This window comes from Bufo gargarizans, chromosome 1 (assembly GCF_014858855.1).
Source record: "Bufo gargarizans isolate SCDJY-AF-19 chromosome 1, ASM1485885v1, whole genome shotgun sequence".
Classification (NCBI taxonomy): domain Eukaryota; kingdom Metazoa; phylum Chordata; class Amphibia; order Anura; family Bufonidae; genus Bufo; species Bufo gargarizans.
Genome location: NC_058080.1, coordinates 729,044,024 through 729,065,570, shown reverse-complemented (window position 1 = coordinate 729,065,570; position 21,547 = coordinate 729,044,024). Strand labels below are relative to the sequence as shown.

The following is a 21,547-nucleotide window of genomic DNA, read 5'->3' as shown; positions in this document are numbered from 1 at the left end:
GCTATGTCCTCACAGGTGACGTCGTGCTGATGATTTTGTAACATATTGTATATTTTGTCAGATATGCCTTGTGCATGACACACTACATACTGTACATTTGTAATGCTGCTTTTCCTCAGCTATGTAAATCTGATGATGAATCTTGTTTTTAGTAGTTTTACAAGTAATAAAACACAATATTACAGGCGTGGTGTGCGCGTCTTCATTGTGGTGACACAGCGCCATCTGCTGGTGACATGCAACATTGTCTTGTCCTATTGAAAGCTCCAAATAAATCTGTTCTAATCTTATAAAAATGTATATTATTTCTGTATAAAGGTAACCAACACATTTTCTGTTCTTTTTTTCATTCTTCCATTAATAGGACGAACACTTGGCATTGAGACAGTCATGCTGTCTGTGACTCTGCAGGCTGCTGCTCTGCGTCCTTGATTTACACTGCTTGTTGAAATTGGCCATTGAGTATGTGGGGCACCCCCAAAACGTCTGCCGGTCAGCAATTTGTACTACGTGCAGGCATGGGAACTGACCAGCTCCATACACTGTGCCTGGTTTCTTCAGTGCTGCTCCCATTCACTTGAAGGCACAGTGCATTAGACGAACATCATAGCAGGTGCTGCCCCTTCTGTGGCTGAGCTCAGAGGAAGCTTACCATTAGGCCTCTTCCACACCACCGTATGTCTTTTTGAGTATTTTGCATTCTGCAAAAAACGAATCCGCAAAATATACGGATAACTTCCGTGTGCATTTCGTTTTTTGCGGAACAGAACATCTGGCTCCTAATAGAACAGCACTATCCTTGTCCGTTATGCGGACAATAATAGGGCATGTTCTATGTTTGAATGGAAATACGGAAACGGAAGACATACAGAGTACCTTTGTAGAAGGCTTGCATAGTAAAGTATCAATTTTTGCAGATGACGCTAAACTGTGTAAAGTAGTTGACACTGAAGAGGACAGTATACTACTACAGAGGGATCTGGATAGACTGGAGGCTTGGGCAGATAAGTGGCAGATGAGGTTTAACACTGACAAATGTAAAGTTATGCACATGGGAAGGAAAAATGCAAGTCACCCGTACATACTAAATGGTACAACACTCGGTAACACTGACTTGGAAAAGGATCTAGGAATTTTAATAAACAGCAAACTAAGCTGCAAATACCAGTGTCAGGCAGCTGCTGCCAAGGCCAATAAGAAAATGAGTTGCATCAAAAGGGGCATAGATGCCCGTGATGAGAACATAGTCCTACCACTTTACACATCATTAGTCAGACCACACATGGAGGACTGTGTACAGCTCTGGGCTCCTGTGAACAAGGCAGACATAGCAGAGCTGGAGAGGGTCCAGAGGAGGGCAACTAAAGTAATAACTGGAATGGGGCAACTACAGGACCCTGAAAGATTATCAAAATTAGGGTTATTCGCTTTAGAAAAAAGACGACTGAGGGGAGATCTAATTAATATGTATAAATATATCGGGGGTCGGTACAGAGATCTCTCCCATCATCTATTTATCCCCAGGACTGTGACTGTGACAAGGGGACATCCTCTGCGTCTGGAGGAAAGAAGGTTCCTACACAAACATAGAAGAGGATTCTTTACGGTAAGAGCAGTGAGACTATGGAGCTCTCTGCCTGAGGAGGTGGTGATGGTGAGTACAATAAAGGAGTTCAGGAGGGGCCTGGATGTATTTCTGGAGTGTAATAATATTACAGGCTATAGCTACTAGAGAGGGGTCGGGGATCCAGGGAGTTATTCTGATGCCTGATTGGAGTCGGGAAGGAATTTTTTATTACCCTAAAGTGAGGAAAATTGACTTCTACTTCACAGTTTTTTTTTGCCTTCCTCTGGTTAAACTTGCAGGATAACAGGCCGAACTGGATGGACAAATGTCTTTTTTCGGCCTTATGTACTGTGTTACCTTCCATTTTTTCTTTTGCAGATCCATTAAAATTAATGGTTCCGTATATGGAACGCAAAAAATGGAACGTAAACAAAGGCCTTAGATATGGAGCCTATAGAGGGCCCAATCTACTCAAAACTGCATCATAAGGGCAGTCCTGTATTTTGCCCTAGGCATTTGAGGTCCAGTCAGGGCTGGCCTTAGGTGTTCAGGCGCCCTGTGCGAGCTAATCTTGTGGCGGCGCCCCCCCCCCCCCCCCTGTTCACCTAAACATACACAAAGAGGAAAACAATCTTTGTAACAAACATTTTTTTTAATTACAGATAATTTAAGTGCAACTACCAACAAGTACAATCATACCCAGTGTCACCCATAGCCAGTCTCCTGCCCCCCTTAATCATACCCTGTCACCTTTGCCCAGTCCCCTGCCCCCCTTAATCATACACTGTCACCTTTACCCAGTCCCCTGCCCTTCTTAATCATACCCAGTGTCACCCTTACCCAGTCCCCTGCCCCCTCAATTAGACCCTGCCCCCCTTTAATTAAGGGGGCAGGGGACTGGATAAGGGTGACACTGGGTATGATTAAGGGGCAGGGGACTGGCTCTGGGTGAAACTGGGTATGATTAAGGGGGGCAGGGGACTGGGCAAAGGCGACAGGGTATGATTTAGGGTGGGCAGGAGACTGGCTATGGGTGACACTGGGTATGATTAAGGGCCTTATACTGTGCCAGTCAAAAGGGACCCCCATAATGCCCCCCAATAATGTGCCAGTAAGTGTGCCCATAGATGCCCCCCATCATGTGCCAGTATTAAGTGCCTCTCTCCTCCCCTCACATGTCCCAGTATCATAGTGCCATCTCCCCCCCAAAAGTGCCAGTATCAAGTGCCTCTCTCCTTCCCACCTCCCCATATGTGCCAGTATCATAGTGCCATCTCCCCCCTCCCAATGTGCCAGTATCGAGTGCCTCTCTCCTTCCCACCCACCCCACCCCCATGTGCCAGTATCATAGTGCCAACCCCCCAATGTGCCAGTATCAAGTGCCTCTCTCCTTTCCCCCATGTGCCAGTATCATAGTGCCAAACCCCCCCATGTGCCAGTATCAGGTGCTAACCCCCCTCCCCCCATGTGCCAGCATCAAGTGCCTCCCGCTCCCCCCATGTGGCAGTAACAGTCGGGTATTTAAAAAAAAAAAAACACTTATACTTACCTCCATGTCAGCGATGCGATGCAGGCCTCTTCCAGCCTGTGTCCCGCACTGTATGTCCATATATGTTGTCAGTGCTTGAGTATTCTACTTTAGCCTGTATTTCAGAAAAGTTTCTGCGGGGACTCGAACCCACGACCTTCTGTATCAGAGGCAAGGCACTTACCCACACAGTTATAAAAGCTGCAAAAATATGAGACTTCTAACGTAGACTCGTTTATAGCTTTGATAGCTAGTGTACATCCATCCACATGACAGCTGTCCCAGCTGTCATGTGGATGGATGTACACTAGCACTAAGCACTGCTATATCTCTATATATGAAAGCTGCCCCAGCACACCCAGCTCTGCTACATCTATACACATGACAGCTGCCCCAGCACACTCAGCTCTGCTATATCCCTCTATATATCTATCTACTGTATAGTAATACTTAGATATATATAGATATAGCAGAGCTGAGTGTGCAGGGGCAGCTGTCATGTGTATAGATATAGTAGAGCTGAGTGTGCTGGGGCAGCTGTCATGTGTATTAGATGTAGCAGAGCTGGGTGTGCTGGGGCAGCTATCATATATGGAGATATAGCAGAGCTGAGTGTGCTCGAGCAGCTGTCATATAGAGATATAGCAGTGCTGGGTGTGTTGGGTCAGCTGTAGTGATGAGCGAACTTCTGTTTTAAGTTCGGCGTCTAAAGTTCGGCTTCCGGTTAGCGGAGAATCCCGATCTGGATCCGGATATGGATTCCGACTTCCGTTGTGGTCCGTGGTAGCGGAATCAATAATCGGCCATTATTGATTCCGCTACCACGGACCACAACGGAAGTCGGAATCCATATCCGGATCCAGATCGGGATTCTCCGCTAACCGGAAGCCGAACTTTAGACGCCGAACTTAAAACAGAAGTTCGCTCATCACTAGTCAGCTGTCGTGTATAGATGTACACTGGCTATAACAGCTATAACAGACTCTACAGTAGAAGTCTCATATTTTTTCAGTCAGTGACTATGCAGCTCTTACAGCTGTGTGGGTAAGTGCTTTGCCTCTGATACAGAAGGTCGTGGGTTTGAATCCCAGCAGACACGTCTCTCCCTCTCCTGAGGACGGCAATACAGATGACTATGCCTGGTATTTGTCGGATTAGAATCTCGGAAATTAGAAATGTGCAAGTTGTGACTTAGGCAGGGCGTCTATAAAGTAGCAAGGGCGCTGCTGGGAGGTGAGAGAAGGCCTGCATGTCGTTACAGTGTGTGGTGTTTATGGCAGTCGCTACACCGGCCAAGGAGCCTCTTTGCTGTCGGGTGCCCCTGTTGCCATGGCGCCCTGTGCGGTCGCACAGCTCGCACACCCCAGAGGCCGGCCCTGGGTCCAGTGCCTAGGGTAGCACAGGCTCCTGACAAAAAAAAAACAACAAACCTTTAGTTGCGGATCTCTGTCTTCTTCTGTAATGTTGAGCTGCCGGCTAAGGACCTGTGGAGACGTCACATCACATGATCCAATCACATGGTTCCTCACCATGGTGATGAACCATGTGATTGGACCATGTGATGAGCACAGTAACCTATTCCTGTGCACAGCAAAGAAGAAGCCAGAAGAGAAGCCGTGCTGCGCAATCAAGTGGATTAAGGTGAGTTTATTTTTTTAAACCCCTCCAGCACTATTGTACTATGCATTCTGTATTCAGAATGCTATTATTTTCCCTTATAACCATGTTATAAGGGAAAATAATACAATCTACAGAGCACCTAACCCAAACTTCGAAGTTCGGGTTTGGGTACCAAACATGCCGATTTTTCTCACGTGCGTGCAAAACGCATTACAATGTTTTGCACTCGCGCCGAAAAATTGCGCATTTTCCCGCAACGCACCCGCATCTTATCCGGGAAAAAAACATGACGCCCGTGTGAAAGAGGCCTTAATTGACGTGAAGGGTAGTGGAAGGTCTGCCATCTAAATCCTGGTAGGTGTAAGGGAGGTTATTGTATGGTGGGATTCCATCATAATTATGAACGTGAGGCTGCAGGTGAAAGGAGGCAGCACTGGACTCTGGAAGACGAGGATTGGCATTTTAAATTGGCCACTATTTATTGGGTGCCTGATCTATGTAGCAGTTTATGTGGATATGTAGACACTTAGAGGAGTCACAAATATATGCCATCATTTGATATTAAAACTTTGAGTTGCACAAACTACAGTAAAGGGTCCATTCACACATCCGTGGGTGTTTCGCGGATCTGCAAAACACCGACAGAGGCAATGTGCGTTCCGCATTTTGCCGGCACTAAGAGAATATGCCTATTGTCCGCTATTGCGGACAAGAATAGGACATGTTCTATTTTTTTCAGGATCGGAATTGCGGACCCGGAAGTGTGGGTCCGCACATCGTGCGGCCCCATAGAAATGGATGGGTCCACAATTTTGTTCCGCAAAATGCGGAATGGAATTGCGGATGTGTGACTGGAGCCATATAGTATGCAGAAGAGAGCAGGGGGTGCAGCGAAGTAATGATGCTGCAGAGGGCATAGGGACATAAGGGCACTTTCACACTAGTGGGGTTTTTTTTTTACCGGAAAAGAACTGATCAGTTTTATCCCCATGCATTCAGAATGGAGAGAAATCTGTTCAGGATGTCTTCAGTTCAGTCACTGAACGGCGTTTTGGACAGAGGAAATAAAAAGCTGCGATATTATCTCCGTCCAAAATTCTGGATCAGTTGCCGGATTTGGCATTAATTTACATTGAAATACCGCAATGCCGGATCCGTCCTTCCGGTCTGCGCATGCGCAGACCAGTAAAAATGTGAAAAAAATATATAACGAGTCTGTTTCTCCAGATGATATCCAGAGAGATGGATCCGTTCTTGCAATGGATTTGTAAGACGGATCCGCATTCGCATCCGGATCTGTCTACAAATGCTGTTCGTTTGCATGCAGATTGCTGGATCCGGCAGGCAGTTCTGGCGACTGAACTGCTTGCCGGATCACTCTGCCGCAACCTGCAGAGGGCGCAGTGACGTTACTCATGCAGCAGAGGGTGTAGTGACATAAGACAGCCAGCAGGGGGCGCAGCGACATTAATCATGCAGCAGAGGGCGTAGTAAAATAAGACGGCCAGTAGGGGGAGCAGTGACATATGCATCAGAAGCCGTAATTTCAAGAGAGAAGCAGCCCCCTGCAGTGGTATATAAGACAGCTAGCTACCAGGGTGCCCCAAGCTGCGTGAGAAAGGGTTCTAGGGCACAAAGTGACATAAAACAGGCAGCAGGGGGTGTAGTGACATACAATAGCCAGCAGGAGCGCAGTGGCATATGTCATACAGCAGAAGACGTAGTTACATCAGACAAGCAGCAGGGGGCGCACTGGTACATAAGACCGCTAGCTACCAGGGTGCAGAAGAAGGGTAAGGGTTGCAGGACACGCCGTCCAAGAGTTACGTGACGCACTTCCGGTGCCGGCATATTTTGGCTCCAGTTGACTTCCGGTGAGTGTAGCAATGACAGTGAGAGTAGTAATATGTCTGACTTCCGGTTCCTGATTTTTACACGTGGGAGGAGAGCTGGAGGTACAGCAGGTTGGGGCAGGGGAGTGACAGGGCTAGTATGGTGGGCTGTAGTGATGGGGCAGAGCACAGAGGTCGTTAGACATTGAATAAACAGGACAGCTCTATGGACACATATTGCAGATTAACTCTTTCCTGCCATTTTCCATTTTTGCTTTTTACTCCCTGTCTTCCTAAAATGTTTTTACTATTCCCGTCACATCGCTATGTGGGGGCTTGTTTCTGCGGGACATGTACTTTCTAATGGCACCATTTAATATCCAATACCATATAGTGGGAACCTGGAAAGGATTGGAAAAGAAATTCAATTCAGCCATTGTTTTACTGGTTTTTATGGCATTCACTGTGCGGTGAAAGTGACGCGTTACCCTTATTCTGCAGATCACTACAGCAGTAACAAACTTGTATTGCTTTTATCATGTTTTTAGTACTTTTAAAAAACTTAGTTACAAATGTATTTGCATCGCCATATTCTGAAACACAACTTTTTTTTTTTTTTTACTTTTTTTTTTATTGTACCATATGGGGTATGTGTGACCTTGTGGTCACTTTTTTTGGTACGGGATAAATCCCTTTTATACATAGATAGTTTAGCCAGTTATGGACATAGTGATACCAATGATGTGGGTTTTTTTGTTTGCAAAATGGGGAAACGTAGTTTAAATAGAATTTTAACTTTTTTTTTATATTATTATTATTAGCGCCTCTATGGCACTGGTCCTCAACCTTTTCATGCCAAGTGCCCCCAGTGACAAGAATTGTGAGCCGAGAACCCCCAATGAAGTAAACGCTGTTAAATGTTCCCCTGATTAGGCTGGCCACGGGCCGTCAGCTGGTTCTGCAGACTGGACAGACAGAATAGCGCAGCATGCAGAGCTAATCTTCCTGTCAAAATGAGAGGTCCCACATTAGGACTAGGGAGGAGTTAATCCACTTTGGATGCGTCACCTGAATATGATTTGCATAAAACTTCGTTAGAATACTGTACGGAGTGTTCTAATGGTGAATGAAGATCAGTTCTCTCCTGTGTCCTCCCATCCGCATACTAGGTAACTTCATGCCGCTCCGAGGCCCTTGGTTCCAATTCATGAACCTGTGCTTAGGGTTGCATCGGGTATCGATTTTTCCATTTACCGATACTACACTACTGCACAGCCTAGTATCAGAGAACATGTTCCCTCAGCAGCACAGGGGAGAAGGAAGCAGTCTCTCCCTCGCCGCTGCCACCAATGAGAAGAGAGAGGGGAGGGACTGTGGTCACTGCGCCACCAATGAAGGTAAGTAATCTATTAATACAAATACAGGAGGCGGGTGCAAAATCACATAGCTGGCACTCGCCTTCTGTATTTGTATTAATGGTTTAAAAACATTGGTGGCGCGGTGCGCGCCCCCCAGTATTAAATTATTGGTGGCGCAGTGCGCCCCCCCCCAAGCACCCCAGTGTTATATCATTGGTAGCGCAGTGCGACCTGTCCCCCCACCCCCCAGTATTAAATAATTGGTGGCAGTGGCCACAGGGTCCCCTCCCCTCCTCCTCCTCATTGGTGGTGCAGTGACAGTTGTGATTGGAGCCCCAGCAGTGTAATCCTGGGGCTGTAATCGGTTACCATGGCAGCCGGGACGCTACTGAAGCCCTGGCTGCCATGGTAATCTCCCTGCTGCTGTGTGTACTATGCACAGGGAAGCAGGGACAGTGTGAAGTCCTAGTCACCCTAATAAAGCTCTATTAGGGTGAATAGGACAAGGGATGAAAATTTCCCAGGTTATAGCCCCTAAGGGGGGAAATAGTTATTAAATAAAAAGTAAAAAGAATAAAAAAATATTAAGTATAAATCACACCCTTTCCCAATTTTACACATAAAATATATAAACAATAAATAAATAAACATATTACATATCGCCACGTCCGAAAAGTTCAAACTATTAAAATATATCCAGACGTTCCATAATACACCCGGCTTTTTTGGTGTTTTTATTTTTTCCGCATGGTATCGAGTATTGCAAAACTTTTTTATGGTATCGAAATCGAATCACAATTTTGGTATCGTGACAACCCTACCTGTGCCGCACCTGCTCTGTGGTGGAGGACGTTCACTAGTGGGCATGTCTGCAGTCATCTCAGAACAGGAAGGCAGCATCAAATGGATTGTCCAGGAATAAGCAACTTTTCATAGGTGCCCGCAGCCTGCCTCCTCTATGGTAAGAATCGTACCTACTCTCCGCTGCTCTGGTCTCGTGTCCGTGTTCCGGTCTGCGGCTTGTTTAATTCGTCCCTGGCACAGGCATTACCATCTGCTGCAGCCAATAATTGGCTTCAGTGGTGGTCTCTTGTGGACACCAGTCATTGGCTGCACTGGAGCAGATGCCGTAGCGGAGACCTGTGAAAAGCTACTTACCGGTACTACCAAACAGCCCTCCTGTGACAAGCATTGAATATAGAAGATATACTTTTTACATGTTTCTTTATTCCCATTTAGACTTGCACCTGATTCTCTGTATATCCAGGACATACATATACAGATTTTCTTACGTCTTCGGTAGACAAATTCATAGATTTCTTACAATTATTAGGTCTATAACAGTTTGGATATGTCATCAAAATAAACCCCTTTAAAGGTGTTATCCAATTCTACAAATGCCCCCCACAATGCCCGGGCCCCTCCTATAGATCATACTTGCCCCGCTCCCCAGCACCTGTGTCACTCCAGATCCCTGCACGGCCGCAGCTGCATCTACCTGTCAGGGGGATCCAAACATCCTGCGAAGGTGAACAACCTCCCTAGCATCATGGGAGACATCACCCAGGATGCAAGGTGGCTGGTCACCATCGCGGCCTGGGCCTGGGCATTGTGTGGGACGTTTTTAGAATTGGATAACACCTTTTAAGATGTGATCATTTTAATCCAGGAAATGTATTACTAAATGATTGCCCGTTTATGCCTTGCTGACTCCACAGATCTGCGCCCCAGTAGTAGTGACCCCCCACCATAGTGAGCCCAATAGTAATAAAGCCCCCATAAAACAAACCAGTAGACAAAAATGCCCCCTCGTGCCAACTTTAGTACTTATGTCTTCATAGCTTTCCCTGAGTTAAAATAATGACCCCCAATAGTGCTGCACCAGTTACACTTATGACCCCCCCCCATAGTGGTGACCTAGTAGTGCTGCCCCTGTTATGATAATAGTCCCCTCCATAGTGCCCTAGTAGTGGTGCCCGAGTTATGATTGCCCCCCCCCCCCCCCACTGTAAACTAAACCAGGGGTCAGCAACCTTCTGCACTCCAGCTGCTGTGAAACTACAACTCCCAGCATGCACACTGTGCTCAGTTGTTCTTGTAACACTCATAGAAGTGAACGGAGCATTCTGGGAGCTTAATTACTAGTCGAATGCAAAACAAATTAGGATTCTCCTCTGTATGTATATAATATATACTCTATATGCAGGTTTCTGCGTGCTGATTGGCTGGAGTTGAAGCATGTCCATGGATGTTACGTTTCTGGGGACGGGGTCCGCGTATCCATCTCCCTGCAGAGGGGCTTCAGCCGTAGTCTTTCGGACAGATGGGGAGTGCTGGCTGTTCGATTGTGGGGAGGGCACCCAAACTCAGTTCATGAAGAGCGCCCTCCGAGCAGGTAAGGAACGCTGTCGGCCTGGGCTGTGGGACATAGGTGATCTCACCGCTATTGTAGCACTCGCATGATTTACTCAGCATTCCCCCTGAAAAGCAGCTCTCGATTGTATCTGCTGATCTCATGCCAAGACTGCCAATATTTACAAGGTTCTTATATCTGCTCTTGGGAAAGCTGAGCTATTTTAGGCCGCCCCATAGAAATAAATGGAGGGCAGCCGCGTGCCCTCCTTCACTTTGCTGGCTTTGTTTAAGAGATAGGTGCGGGTCCCAGCTGTGACCCACACCTATCAGACAATGGGGGCATATCCTAGCAATATGCCCCCATTGTTTTTAGATGGGAAAACCCCTTTAAAATACACGGAGGCTGTGCACTAATCAATATCTGATCGGTGGGAGTCCAACTCCTGACACCCCCACCTATCAACGTGACGTAACAGGCTGTGGCTTCGTCCTTGGCCTGTGACATTGACTATCAGTCGCATCGCATTTCTGCAGCCCGTTCCCTTTCAAGTGAGTTGGATTAAACTGCAATACCAAGCCCAGCCTCTATACAATGTGTGGCGCTGTATTTGATATACATTGAAGAGACTGCACTGCTCTTCGATGCTCTGTGGCCCCTTCAAACTGCTGATCGCTGGGGGTGCCATGAGTTGGTCCCCCCCCAACTATCTGATATTAACAATCGATCCTGAGGATAGGAATCAATATCTAAGTCTTAAACAGCCCCTTTAACGGCAGCCACATTTTTTGTCACCTTGCTTTCCCAGAATGTGTCATAGCTACGAACAAGTAGAAGACGTCTTATAACGTTATATTTGGGTACGTTGGTCACACAGATTTTTTCGATTGAGGCGTAATTATTTATTGGGCTGCTATTCAAATCTCGCCTCTAATCCCCGGTGGTGTAATGTGAGCCGGGCAGGAATCATATCTGCATCCCGCTCTAGGTGCTGCCCATTCCGTTTTACGATGTGTGGGCATCCCAGCTGTCACCAGCTCTGCGGAGCCCGGCAGCTGCAGGGTCCAGTGACAGCTGAGTGCCAGTACCGGATAAAATAAGGATTTCAGGACTCCTCCAGGAACATTGGGAGATATTCTTAGTCTTATTTATTCCTCACCGTTTCATTCAGGATTCTAGCGGCCGTTTTTTTACATCCACCCACGTTGGGCCACAGATGGGGGGGCCAAGCCACACATTTGTCAGAAATAGGTTGTAGCAGAATTCCATATTCATGAGACCTCTGTAAGCGGGAATGTCTTCAAAGTTGCACCGAATTTATCAAAATGAATTGTTCCCTGGGAAGATAAGTGATATCAGAAGTGTCTGGCAGCTGCTTATCCCCTCGCCCTATGGCAGTCAGCTTGATCCCTGTGTTACCTGTTTCTCGATTCTCCTTGTGGAGACCACCAGCTAGAGTAGGGAGTCTTACATGCCAGGCAGTGCTCCCTGGGAAAGGGTTGTGCAAATTGTCTCTCCTCCAGGAGGAAGGAAACGGTCTCTCTAGTGTCATTTATTGGACGTAGCTACTCTATAGTCAGGGTCCAACCCTTTAAAGTCAGTAAGCCACAGGCAGGCTCTCCATAGGAACTAATATGCGGCAGCCTGTTGTCACTCAGGAGGATAAAGGCTGCTGCACACACTCCGGCTCTCCTGATTCTCACTATGGGGAGCCTGTGCATGGCCGGGAGAGTGTGCTCCCAGTTTTTAACCTCTCAGATGCCATTTGACCACAGCATCTGAGGGGTTAGATGTACGCGATCGACGTTAGCGTTGATCGCATACATTAGTCCCAGGTTCCTGCTGTTTAAAACAGCAGATCCCCCTCGGCTATGGGCGCCTTTTTAAATAGCATACCACCAATGTAAATTTACATAAGGAGGTCGGGAAAGGGGTTAATGAGTCTTGCAGTATGACTAAGGATATCAACCAAACCAGAGTCGGCTCCAAAAGAAAGACACCATTTGTAGACAGCTGTTTTGGGATACTTGCCCCTCAGAGGACACTAGGGTACTTACATTTAATAGGTGGCGCACTATAGAGACAGTTTTCTTCCACCCACAGGAGAGCTGATTTGCATCAAGAGTCTACTAGGGCTTGTCACCCAGCTTTCCCAGACTCCTGCATAGCAAATAGGCCTAGTTGTGCAGAGCTATATATCTATCGCTACACAACAAGGCCTATTTGCTGTTCCGGAGGTTAGATGAGGACCCCTAGTATAATGACATTTATGTTGTTGTCACTCAGCTTTCCCAGGAACAGAAACGGCTGTAAATACAGTTTTTGCTACCTGAGAATAGGATGATACGCAGTCTTTCTATATGGTGTCTATGTGAAGCCTCATGTTTGGTCTCACTATCTCTAGGCCGAATCACCAAGATCTTCATCACTCACCTCCATGGGGATCACATGTTTGGTCTCCCTGGGTTCCTGTGTACGGTTAGTCTCCAGTGTGGCTCTACTCCTACTAACCAGCATGTGGACATCTACGGACCTGTTGGTCTGAGGAGCTTCATTCGGATGAGTCTCGAAGTGTCTCACTCATGGCTCGTTTTCCCATACACTGTCCATGAATTTTTGCCTTCAGAAGACCAGTGCCCAGCAGAAGAGTTCAGAGACTTCTCCAAATATACTGGAGACTGCTTCCCCCCCACCCCAGAAGACCGGATTATTTCTGCTGACCTCACTGATGGCACCTACTGTCTCCTCGAAAATGAGCAGTTCACAGTAAAAGCTTTTAAACTCTATCATCGTATCCCATCGTTTGGGTTTGTGATCACAGAGAAGGATCGACCAGGGAGACTCAACGTCAGTAAACTTCAGGAACTTGGTAAGATGTTGTCAACTTTGCAGATGCACAGGTGTTATGGCGACTTATATAATTGTGTGATTCTTGCTGCTTTGACCCCCTGTTAAGATGGTGGGCACGACTCATCAGCGGTCTTTTTTTTTTTTTTTTTCTCCAAGTCTTGAGTCTGTACTGATGAAGGGCCAGAATCCTGATACCGGTGTCTGCAGATGGTTCCCCTCAACCTTTTGGAGGCACTCGTGGTTTGTCTAATATCCTTAGTCATGTTGCAAAGCCTGTTAAAGGATCAGACATTGACTGTAGGGTGGCTTCCTTCACTAGGTGGCTCCACAGAAACAACTTTCTTTTCTTTAGGCCTCTTGCACACGAACGTATGTATTTTGCGGTCTGCAAAAAAAGGGATCCACAAAAAACACGGATGACATCCGTGTGCATTTCGTATTTTGCGGAACTGAACAGCTGGCCCTTAATAGAACAGTACTAACCTTGTCCGTAATGCGGACAATAATAGGACATGTTCTATTTTTATGCGGAACGGAAATACGGACATACGGAATGCACACAGAGTAACTTCCATTTTTTTTGCGGACCTACTGAAGTGAATGGTTACGCATACGGTCTGCAAAAAAAACTGAATTGACACAGTAAGAAAATACGCCTTAGGCCTCTTGCACATGAACATATTGGTTCCGTTCCGTGCATTGGGGACCGCAATTTGCTTTGTGGAACGGAAGCACGGATCGGAACCCCACGGAAGCACTCCGTAGTGCTTCCATGGGGTTCTGTTTCACATTGCATCTCCGCAATGCACACGGCCGGTGCCCCATGTATTGCGGAACCGCTGTATGCAGCCCACTATACGGCCGCGGGAGCACTACGGCCAGAGTTGGATTTGGTATATTTTATTGAGATTCCACATAAACCTGGCCTTGACTCCGTAGCTGTGACTCCGATGCCCTGGGTAGAACCCAAGTGAGCTAAAAGGGGTTCTCCAGTATTGTAGTATTTTCCATATGGAGTCTCCGTTTATATTTGTCCTAAGCAGTTGTGTCCATACCAGGATAGATCTGTGGGAGAACCCCTTTCAACTTTTGGCCTGAGTTCCCTCTAAGGCCTCATGCACACGACCGTTGTGTGCATCCGTGTCAGTTGTTCCGTTTTCCGTGATTTTCTGCGGGCCCATTGACTTTCAATGGGTTAGTTGAAAACTCGGAAAATGCACCATTTGTCATCCGCGTCCGTGATCCGTGTTTCCTGTCCGTCCAAAAAATGTGACCTGTCCTTTTTTTTGACGGACAACGGTTCACAGACCCATTCAAGTCAATGGGTCCGTGAAAAAACACGGAGGCACACAAGATTGCCATCCGTGTCCGTAGGCTACTTTAGCACAGAAGGATCCACAGATCCGTCTGCATACAGCTTTTTCAGAGCTGAGTTTTCACATCGTGAAAACTCAGATCCGACAGTATATTCTAACACAGAGGCGTTCCCATAGTGATGGGGACGCTTCGAGTTAGAATATACTAAGAACTGTGTACATGACTGCTGCCTGGCAGCATCAGATCTCTTACAGGGGGCTGTGATCCGCACAATTAACCCCTCACGTGCCGCACCTGAGGGGTTAATTGTGCGTATCATAGCCCCCTGTAAGAGATCGGATGCTGCTAGGCAGCAGGGGCAGACCCCCCTCCCTCCCCAGTTTTACATTTATTAGTGGCCAGTGCGGCCCCCCCTCCCTCCCCCAGTATTAAATTCATTGGTGGCCAGTGCGGCCCCCCTCCCTCCCCAGTATTAAATTCATTGGTAGCCAGTGCGTCCCCCCTCCCTCCCCAGTATTAAATTCATTGGTGGCCAGTGCAGCCCCCGCTCCCTCCCTCCCTCCCCTGTATTAAATTCATTGGTGGCCAGTACAAAGCCGATGGTATATTCTAACATAGAGGCGTTCCCATGGTGATGCGGACGCTTCAAGTTAAAATATACCATCGGATTGGAGAAAACTCCGATAGGGACTCCTGACTTTACATTAAAAGTCAATGGGGGATGGATCAGTTTGCAATTGCACCATATTGTGTCAACGTCAAACGGATCCGTCCCCATTGACTTGCATTGTAAGTCAGGACGGATCCGTTTGGCTCCGCACGGCCAGGCGGACACCAAAACAATATTTTTTTTTTAAACTTTCCTTCATGTCTGGTGATCCTCCAAAAATCACTGAAGAAACACGGAAGAAAAAACGGACACGGATCACAGAACAACGGAACCCCGTTTTGCGGACCGTGAAAAAATACTGTCGTGTGCATGAGGCCTAAGTCTGATTTTTGACCTTTGTTCTTTTCCTCCTCTCACCACAGGTATTCAGCCTGGTCCATTATATGGAAAGCTTAAGCTTGGTTCTGCTGTGACCCTTGAGAATGGACAAACCATCTCTCCATGTGATGTGCTGGGAGACCCTGTGCCTGGAAGAAAGATCTGCATCCTCGGGGACTGCTCGGGGGTTGTTGCACCTGGAGCTGCTCAGCTCTGTCGAGATGCCGACCTTCTTATTCATGAAGCCACATTAGATGACAGTCAGATGGAGAAGGCCAAGGATCATGGACACAGCACACCCAAGATGGCTGCTGAATTTGCTAACTTGTGCAGAGCCAAGAGGTTGGTCCTGACTCACTTCAGTCAGAGGTACAAGCCCCCAGGACTGGTCAGTGAGGGGGATGAAGATGTGACTGTTCTTAAAACCCAAGCAGAAAGCGTCCTGATGGGTCAAAGTGTGATTTTAGCCGAGGACTTTTTAACCATTAGCATTCCATTAAAGAAGCCATTATAGGCACTGCACTGATATTTTATATATTTTACACTTCTGAATATTTTATATGAAAGTGGATCAGTTTTATTTCTTTGGTATAAATTGTGTTATTGGTATAAATTGTGTGTTATGAGTAGATTTGATAATTTCCAGCTAGGTATATGTCTGGGGGAAGGGTCCTACAATAAAACATGTATAATCTCAACGCTCTGAACTGTACCCCTCATTAATTGCTGCAATAGGACTAGCTTAACCCCTTAAGTACTGGAAACATGGTGCTTTCAGACTGCGCTGCATTTTGGGGTGACTCTTTAAATCCACTGCGTGCACTAATTTCCTCGCTCGCAGCAATGCTAGATGCTTGGTAAGCCATGTCAATATCTGTCTGTATAATTGATGATATATTCGTGGTCTGTAACCTGTGGCTCCACAGCTTTTGTGAAGTAAAAGTTGTGACAGTAGTGCTGCATTCTGTTATGTCATGGAGCGTTAAAGGGGTTGGCCTATCTTGGACATCTTTTGCCACCACTGTGTGATAGGTGCTGGTTCCACCTCTGGGACCCGCACCTATCTCTGGACCGGAGCCTGCAAAGTAAAGGCGCTATTTCCATCAGCCCCCACAGACGTGAACAGAGTGGTGGCTGCGCTTGCGCGGTGCACTTCCCATTCATTTTTATGGGACTTCGGAAAAGCACGCTCAGCTATTTTTGCCACTTCCATAGGAATGAATGGAGGGGGGCCGCGCATTTCCACTCTCCTTCAGGCCTCTTGTGCACGAACGTATTTTCTTTCCATGTCCGTTCTGTTTTATTTTTTTGCAGACTGTATACAGAACCATTCATTTCAATGGGTTCACAAAAATAAAAAACAGAAGGTACTCCGTGTGCATTCTGTTTCCGTATGTCCGTTCTGCAAAAAAAAAGTCCTATTATTGTCCGCATTGGGCTACTTTTACACTGGCGTTTTGGCTTTCCGTTTGTGAGACGCGTTTTGGTGTCCGTCTGACGAAACTGAGCCAAACGGATCCGTCCTGACACACAATGTAAGTTAACGGGGACGGATCTGTTTTCTATGACGCAATCTGGCACAATAGAAAACTGATTCGTCCTCCATTGACTTTTAATGGTGTTAGAGACGGATCCGTCTTGGCTATGTTAAAGATAATACAAACGGATCCGCACTAAACGCGAGTGTGAAAGTAGCCTTACGGACAAGGATAGGACTGTTCTATTAGGGGCCAGCTGTTCCGTTCCGCAAAATACGGAATGCACACAGACGTCATCCGTATTTCTTGCAGAGCGCAAAATACATACGGTCACGTGCAAGAAGCCTCACTTTACGGGCTCTGTTCCAGAGACTGGGCAGGACCCGCACCTAGCGATATGCCCCCAATGTATGAGATGGGCCAACACCATCAATTTCAATACAATAGGACAGATGACCGAGCAGTTTTTAGCCGTTGTGTGAACGGCATTTTTACAAATGTGAGTGTGCACTTAGGAGAATAAATATATATATTTTTTTTTTTATTTCAATCCCCCCTTTCCCAAATATTATATATAAATATAACAGGTGTTGCCATGTCTGAACTATTAAAATATTGAAATATTTTTCCTGTGTGCGATTTGCCATTTTTTCTCTGTCCAGGCAATACTTCACGCCCAGCGTAAATGCATTAAGCAACCGAGCGAAAGTTGGGTTCACACTGAGTTTCTCAGGTGCGAATTCTGCGCCGAAAGCGCATGAGCAACTTCCCCATTGCGTTTTAGAAACGTGTCCTGTCCAGTCTTTCTGCAGATTTCGTGACTGGAAACTGCACCCAAAACTGCGTCAGAAAAAAAATGTAAATTATAATAAATAAATAAAAGTTAGAGCTTGAAAATACTCCATGTGACCCCAGCCAAATGATAGATATAAGGAGGCTTCTCCGTCGTATTTATACAGAAGGAAAGTGACATAATCCCCCCAGAGGCGAGAGCAGGGAGCGAGCAGCTCTGAGGTAAACCCTCCTCAGCACGGCTTTTCCCGCCCATTTCCCCAGATGGACACTCCCGTCAATCACTGCTCCTGTTACCATGGCGATAGCACCCCGCCCCTTTCGCAGAGTCCACGGTTTTAGATTTCTTGCTGACCACACCCCCCGCTTCCCGCTAGCTCCTGGCTCCTCCCACCATCCTGCTCAGTGTCCCGGATGTAGCCGCCGCTGGAGGTGTTGCGCTGCACGCTTGACCCGGGAGGGTTTGTTGTCTGCGGCCTTCGCCGCTCGGTGAATCCCGGGAGGTGAAGCGGAGATTGCGGTGTCGGAGCCCGGGCCGGAGGTAGGCCTGGCTCAGTGCTGAACGGCTGGGAGAGGGTACCTCGGGGGAAGGGGGAGGGGTTGTGCTCTGGGCCTCAGCGGCTGGACGGCCTGCTCCTGGGGCCACTACATCGTATAGATCGCAATGCGGCCCCGGGGCAGAATGGCTGCAGATCTAAGCGCCCCCGTCACGTGATCAGTCACCCTGATATCATAGGCTGCCAGCTGGGTGCTGAGGTACAGGGGTGCCCCCCCCCCTTGTGGACTCCTCTTATAGGACCTCCAGCATAATCACCATATTCAAGATCTCTGCTTGCTGTCAGTGAATCGTGTTATTGTTTACCCCTTGACTGTGTGAAGTTTCTGCAGATTTCTATTTTGGAGAAAACTGCAGCATGTGAACCACGACGTGTGCACTGCTTCACAGCTAACGGCGGTGAATGGGACTGACGGGCGACCACCGCGAGAAATCCTAATAGGACATGGCTCAATAACGGGAAGCGGCAACCTAGCCCCCCCCCCGCCCCCCCCCCCCCCCAGAGTGATGCCCCTCATTAGTGACACATGTCATGGCCTCCGACCCGTCTGCCCCATTTGTGTGACCTGCCGGTGACCTCTGGTATTAGGAGCCTCCATCTGTAGTGATGGGACTGGGCTAACAGGTTCCACTTTTAGCTTTGGTCGGTGCCCAAATTCTGGTTTATAACGTGCAGGGATGTACGGTGCTGCTTGGATCTGGATCGCCCCAGTGCCTGGTCCAGGGCAGTACTGGTTTTGGGTTGTTTCCTGTCCATCCCCTGGTACCAGTGCACAGAGCGGTATTGTGGGCAGAGGTGACATAAGCTGTCATTGGTTTTTCCCATCTTTGCTTGATTTGGTTTCAAGTAGTGTTGAGCGAACTTGTGTTTTAAGTTCGGGTTATCGAAGAATCGCGTTATGGATTCTGCTGTCCAAACTTTAGACGCCGAACTTAAAACACAAGTTCGTTCAAGACTAGTTTCAAGTGTTTAGTTTTTTGTTTTTGCCGCATATTAGATATTTTTTCAATATTATTTGGATGTTGCTATATGTAATATATATATATATATATATATATATATATATATATATATATCTTTTTTTTTTTTTTTTTTACTTTAGCCATCTTAGGGGGGCTAGAACCTTTGCCCTCTTCACCCTGATAGAGCTCTATTAGAGTGAATAGGATCTCACTCTCCCTGCTGCCCTGTGCTTTGTGCACATCAGCAGGGGGGTTACCATGGCAGCCAGGGCTTCGCCCACGATTTCACTACTAGGGCTCCAATCGGAAGCTCCCATGAATTTTCTGAGGGGGGACAGGACCCTGTGGCCACTGCCACCAATGAATATAATACTGAGGGGGAGGTGCACTGCGCCACCAATGAATATAATACTGAGGGGGAGGTGCACTGCGCCACCAATGAATATAATTTCCCCCTAAATACAAATGTAGGCAGCAGGTACTGGCCATATCGCACAGCCAGCACCTGGCCTCTATGACGGGGCACAGTAATCCGCCAGACATTACTAGACATTAAGAGGTATTCTCATCTGGGACAACGATGGCATATGAATAGGATGAACCGTGTCTATTAACCCCTCAGGTCCAGCACCTGAGGGATTAATTGCCGCGGTTCATCCTATTCATATGCCATCGTTGTCCCAGATGAGAATACCTCTTAATGTCTAGTTTCTGGGACCCCCACCTCTCGGGAGAGTGGACTGCTGTCTATGATGACTGGAAAAAGAATAGAAAGTTAAGAGCTTGAAAAAGACCAAAAGCCTTGCTAATGGATGACCATTGGAAATCCAGAATCTGTATTTTTGAGACGTGCGCTATCTAATAAGTGTGCCACAGAATTGTTTTTACCAACTGCCGGGCTAAAGAGCCCTTCTTACGAGCGCCTTTGAATGTCAAGGTGTGCGCTACCGTTGGACATTGAAAGTTATTGAGGATATTTGGACACTGCAGTCTTCTTTATTTACTTGTGAATATATCAATATGGCGTCGGGTCCTGTCCTTGACGGTGCTACGTGCTGATCCGTACGGTCAGTGCTGTCCACCATGGGATGTTTGTAAAAGTTGAGTATAGGCCGCTTACGGAAACAAGCTGACGGGTTTCGGGGTTTTTGTAAAGTAGTAGTAGGCATCGCAGGCTGCAGCACGGTCGTCCCTGAGCGTCGGACCACTTCTACAGTCACTGATGGCAGTGCGGTCGTCCCTGAGCGTCGGACCACTTCTACAGTCACAGTGATGGCAGCGCGGTCCTCCCTGAGCGTCGGACCACTTCTACAGTCACTGATGGCAGCGCGGTCGTCCCTGAGCGTCGGACCACTTCTACAGTCACTGATGGCAGTGCGGTCGTCCCTGAGCGTCGGACCACTTCTACAGTCACAGTGATGGCAGTGCGGTCCTCCCTGAGCGTCGGACTGCCGCTACAGTCACTGATGGCAGCGCGGTCGTCCCTGAGAGTCGGACCACTTCTACAGTCACAGTGATGGCAGCACGGTCCTCCCTGAACGTCGGACTGCCGCTACAGTCACTGATGGCAGCGCGGTCGTCCCTGAGCGTCGGACCACTTCTACAGTCACTGACGGCAGCGCGGTCATCCCTGAGCGTCGGACCACTTCTACAGTCACTGATGGCAGCGCGGTGGTCCCTGAGCGTCGGACCACTTCTACAGTCACTGATGGCTGAGCGGTCGTCCCTGAGAGTCGGACCACTTCTACAGTCACAGTGATGGCAGCACGGTCCTCCCTGAACGTCGGACTGCCGCTACAGTCACTGATGGCAGCGCGGTCGTCCCTGAGCGTCGGACCACTTCTACAGTCACTGACGGCAGCGCGGTCATCCCTGAGCGTCGGGCCACTTCTACAGTCACTGATGGCAGCGCGGTGGTCCCTGAGCGTCGGACCACTTCTACAGTCACTGATGGCTGAGCGGTCGTCCCTGAGAGTCGGACCACTTCTGCAGTCACTGATGGCAGCCCGCTCGTCCCTGAGCGTCGGACCACTCTACAGTCACTGATGGCAGTGCGGTCGTCCCTGAGCGTCGGACCACTCTACAGTCACTGATGGCAGTGCGGTAGTCCCTGAGCGTCGGACCACTTCTACAGTCACTGATGGCAGCGCGGTCGTCCCTGAGCGTCGGACCACTTCTACAGTCACTGATGGCAGCGCGGTCGTCCCTGAGCATCGGACCACTTCTACAGTCACAGTAAAGGCAGCGCGGTCCTCCCTGAACGTCGGACCACTTCTACAGTCACTGACGGCAGCGCGGTCGTCCCTGAGCGTCGGACCACTTCTACAGTCACTGACGGCAGTGCG

General features: G+C 47.9%; 2 protein-coding genes across 5 annotated transcripts in view; both read left to right on the top strand.

Moving 5' to 3' along the window:
- The first annotated feature begins 6,626 nt into the window (after positions 1-6,626).
- ELAC1 (elaC ribonuclease Z 1) lies at positions 6,627-16,758 on the top strand. Of its 3 annotated transcripts, none has more exons than XM_044292672.1 (4): positions 6,627-6,670; positions 10,112-10,300; positions 12,663-13,127; positions 15,458-16,758. In XM_044292672.1, the coding sequence occupies exons 2-4, from the start codon at positions 10,144-10,146 to the stop codon at positions 15,925-15,927; spliced, it is 1,092 nt and encodes a 363-aa protein (XP_044148607.1). In that variant the 5' UTR covers positions 6,627-6,670; positions 10,112-10,143; the 3' UTR covers positions 15,928-16,758. The 3 variants fall into 3 exon arrangements, with proteins under 3 accessions (XP_044148607.1, XP_044148606.1, XP_044148608.1); XM_044292671.1 differs by lacking the exon at positions 6,627-6,670 and adding an exon at positions 7,629-7,716; XM_044292673.1 differs by lacking the exon at positions 6,627-6,670 and adding an exon at positions 8,773-8,866.
- A 1,310-nt stretch (positions 16,759-18,068) lies between these two features.
- Positions 18,069-21,547, top strand: part of SMAD4 (SMAD family member 4) — a 40,414-nt gene continuing 36,935 nt past the window's right edge. For both annotated transcript variants that reach the window (XM_044276396.1, XM_044276395.1), the window contains exon 1: positions 18,069-18,224. The gene's annotated coding sequence lies outside the window, so the exon portion shown is untranslated. The remainder of the gene's footprint in view (positions 18,225-21,547) is intronic.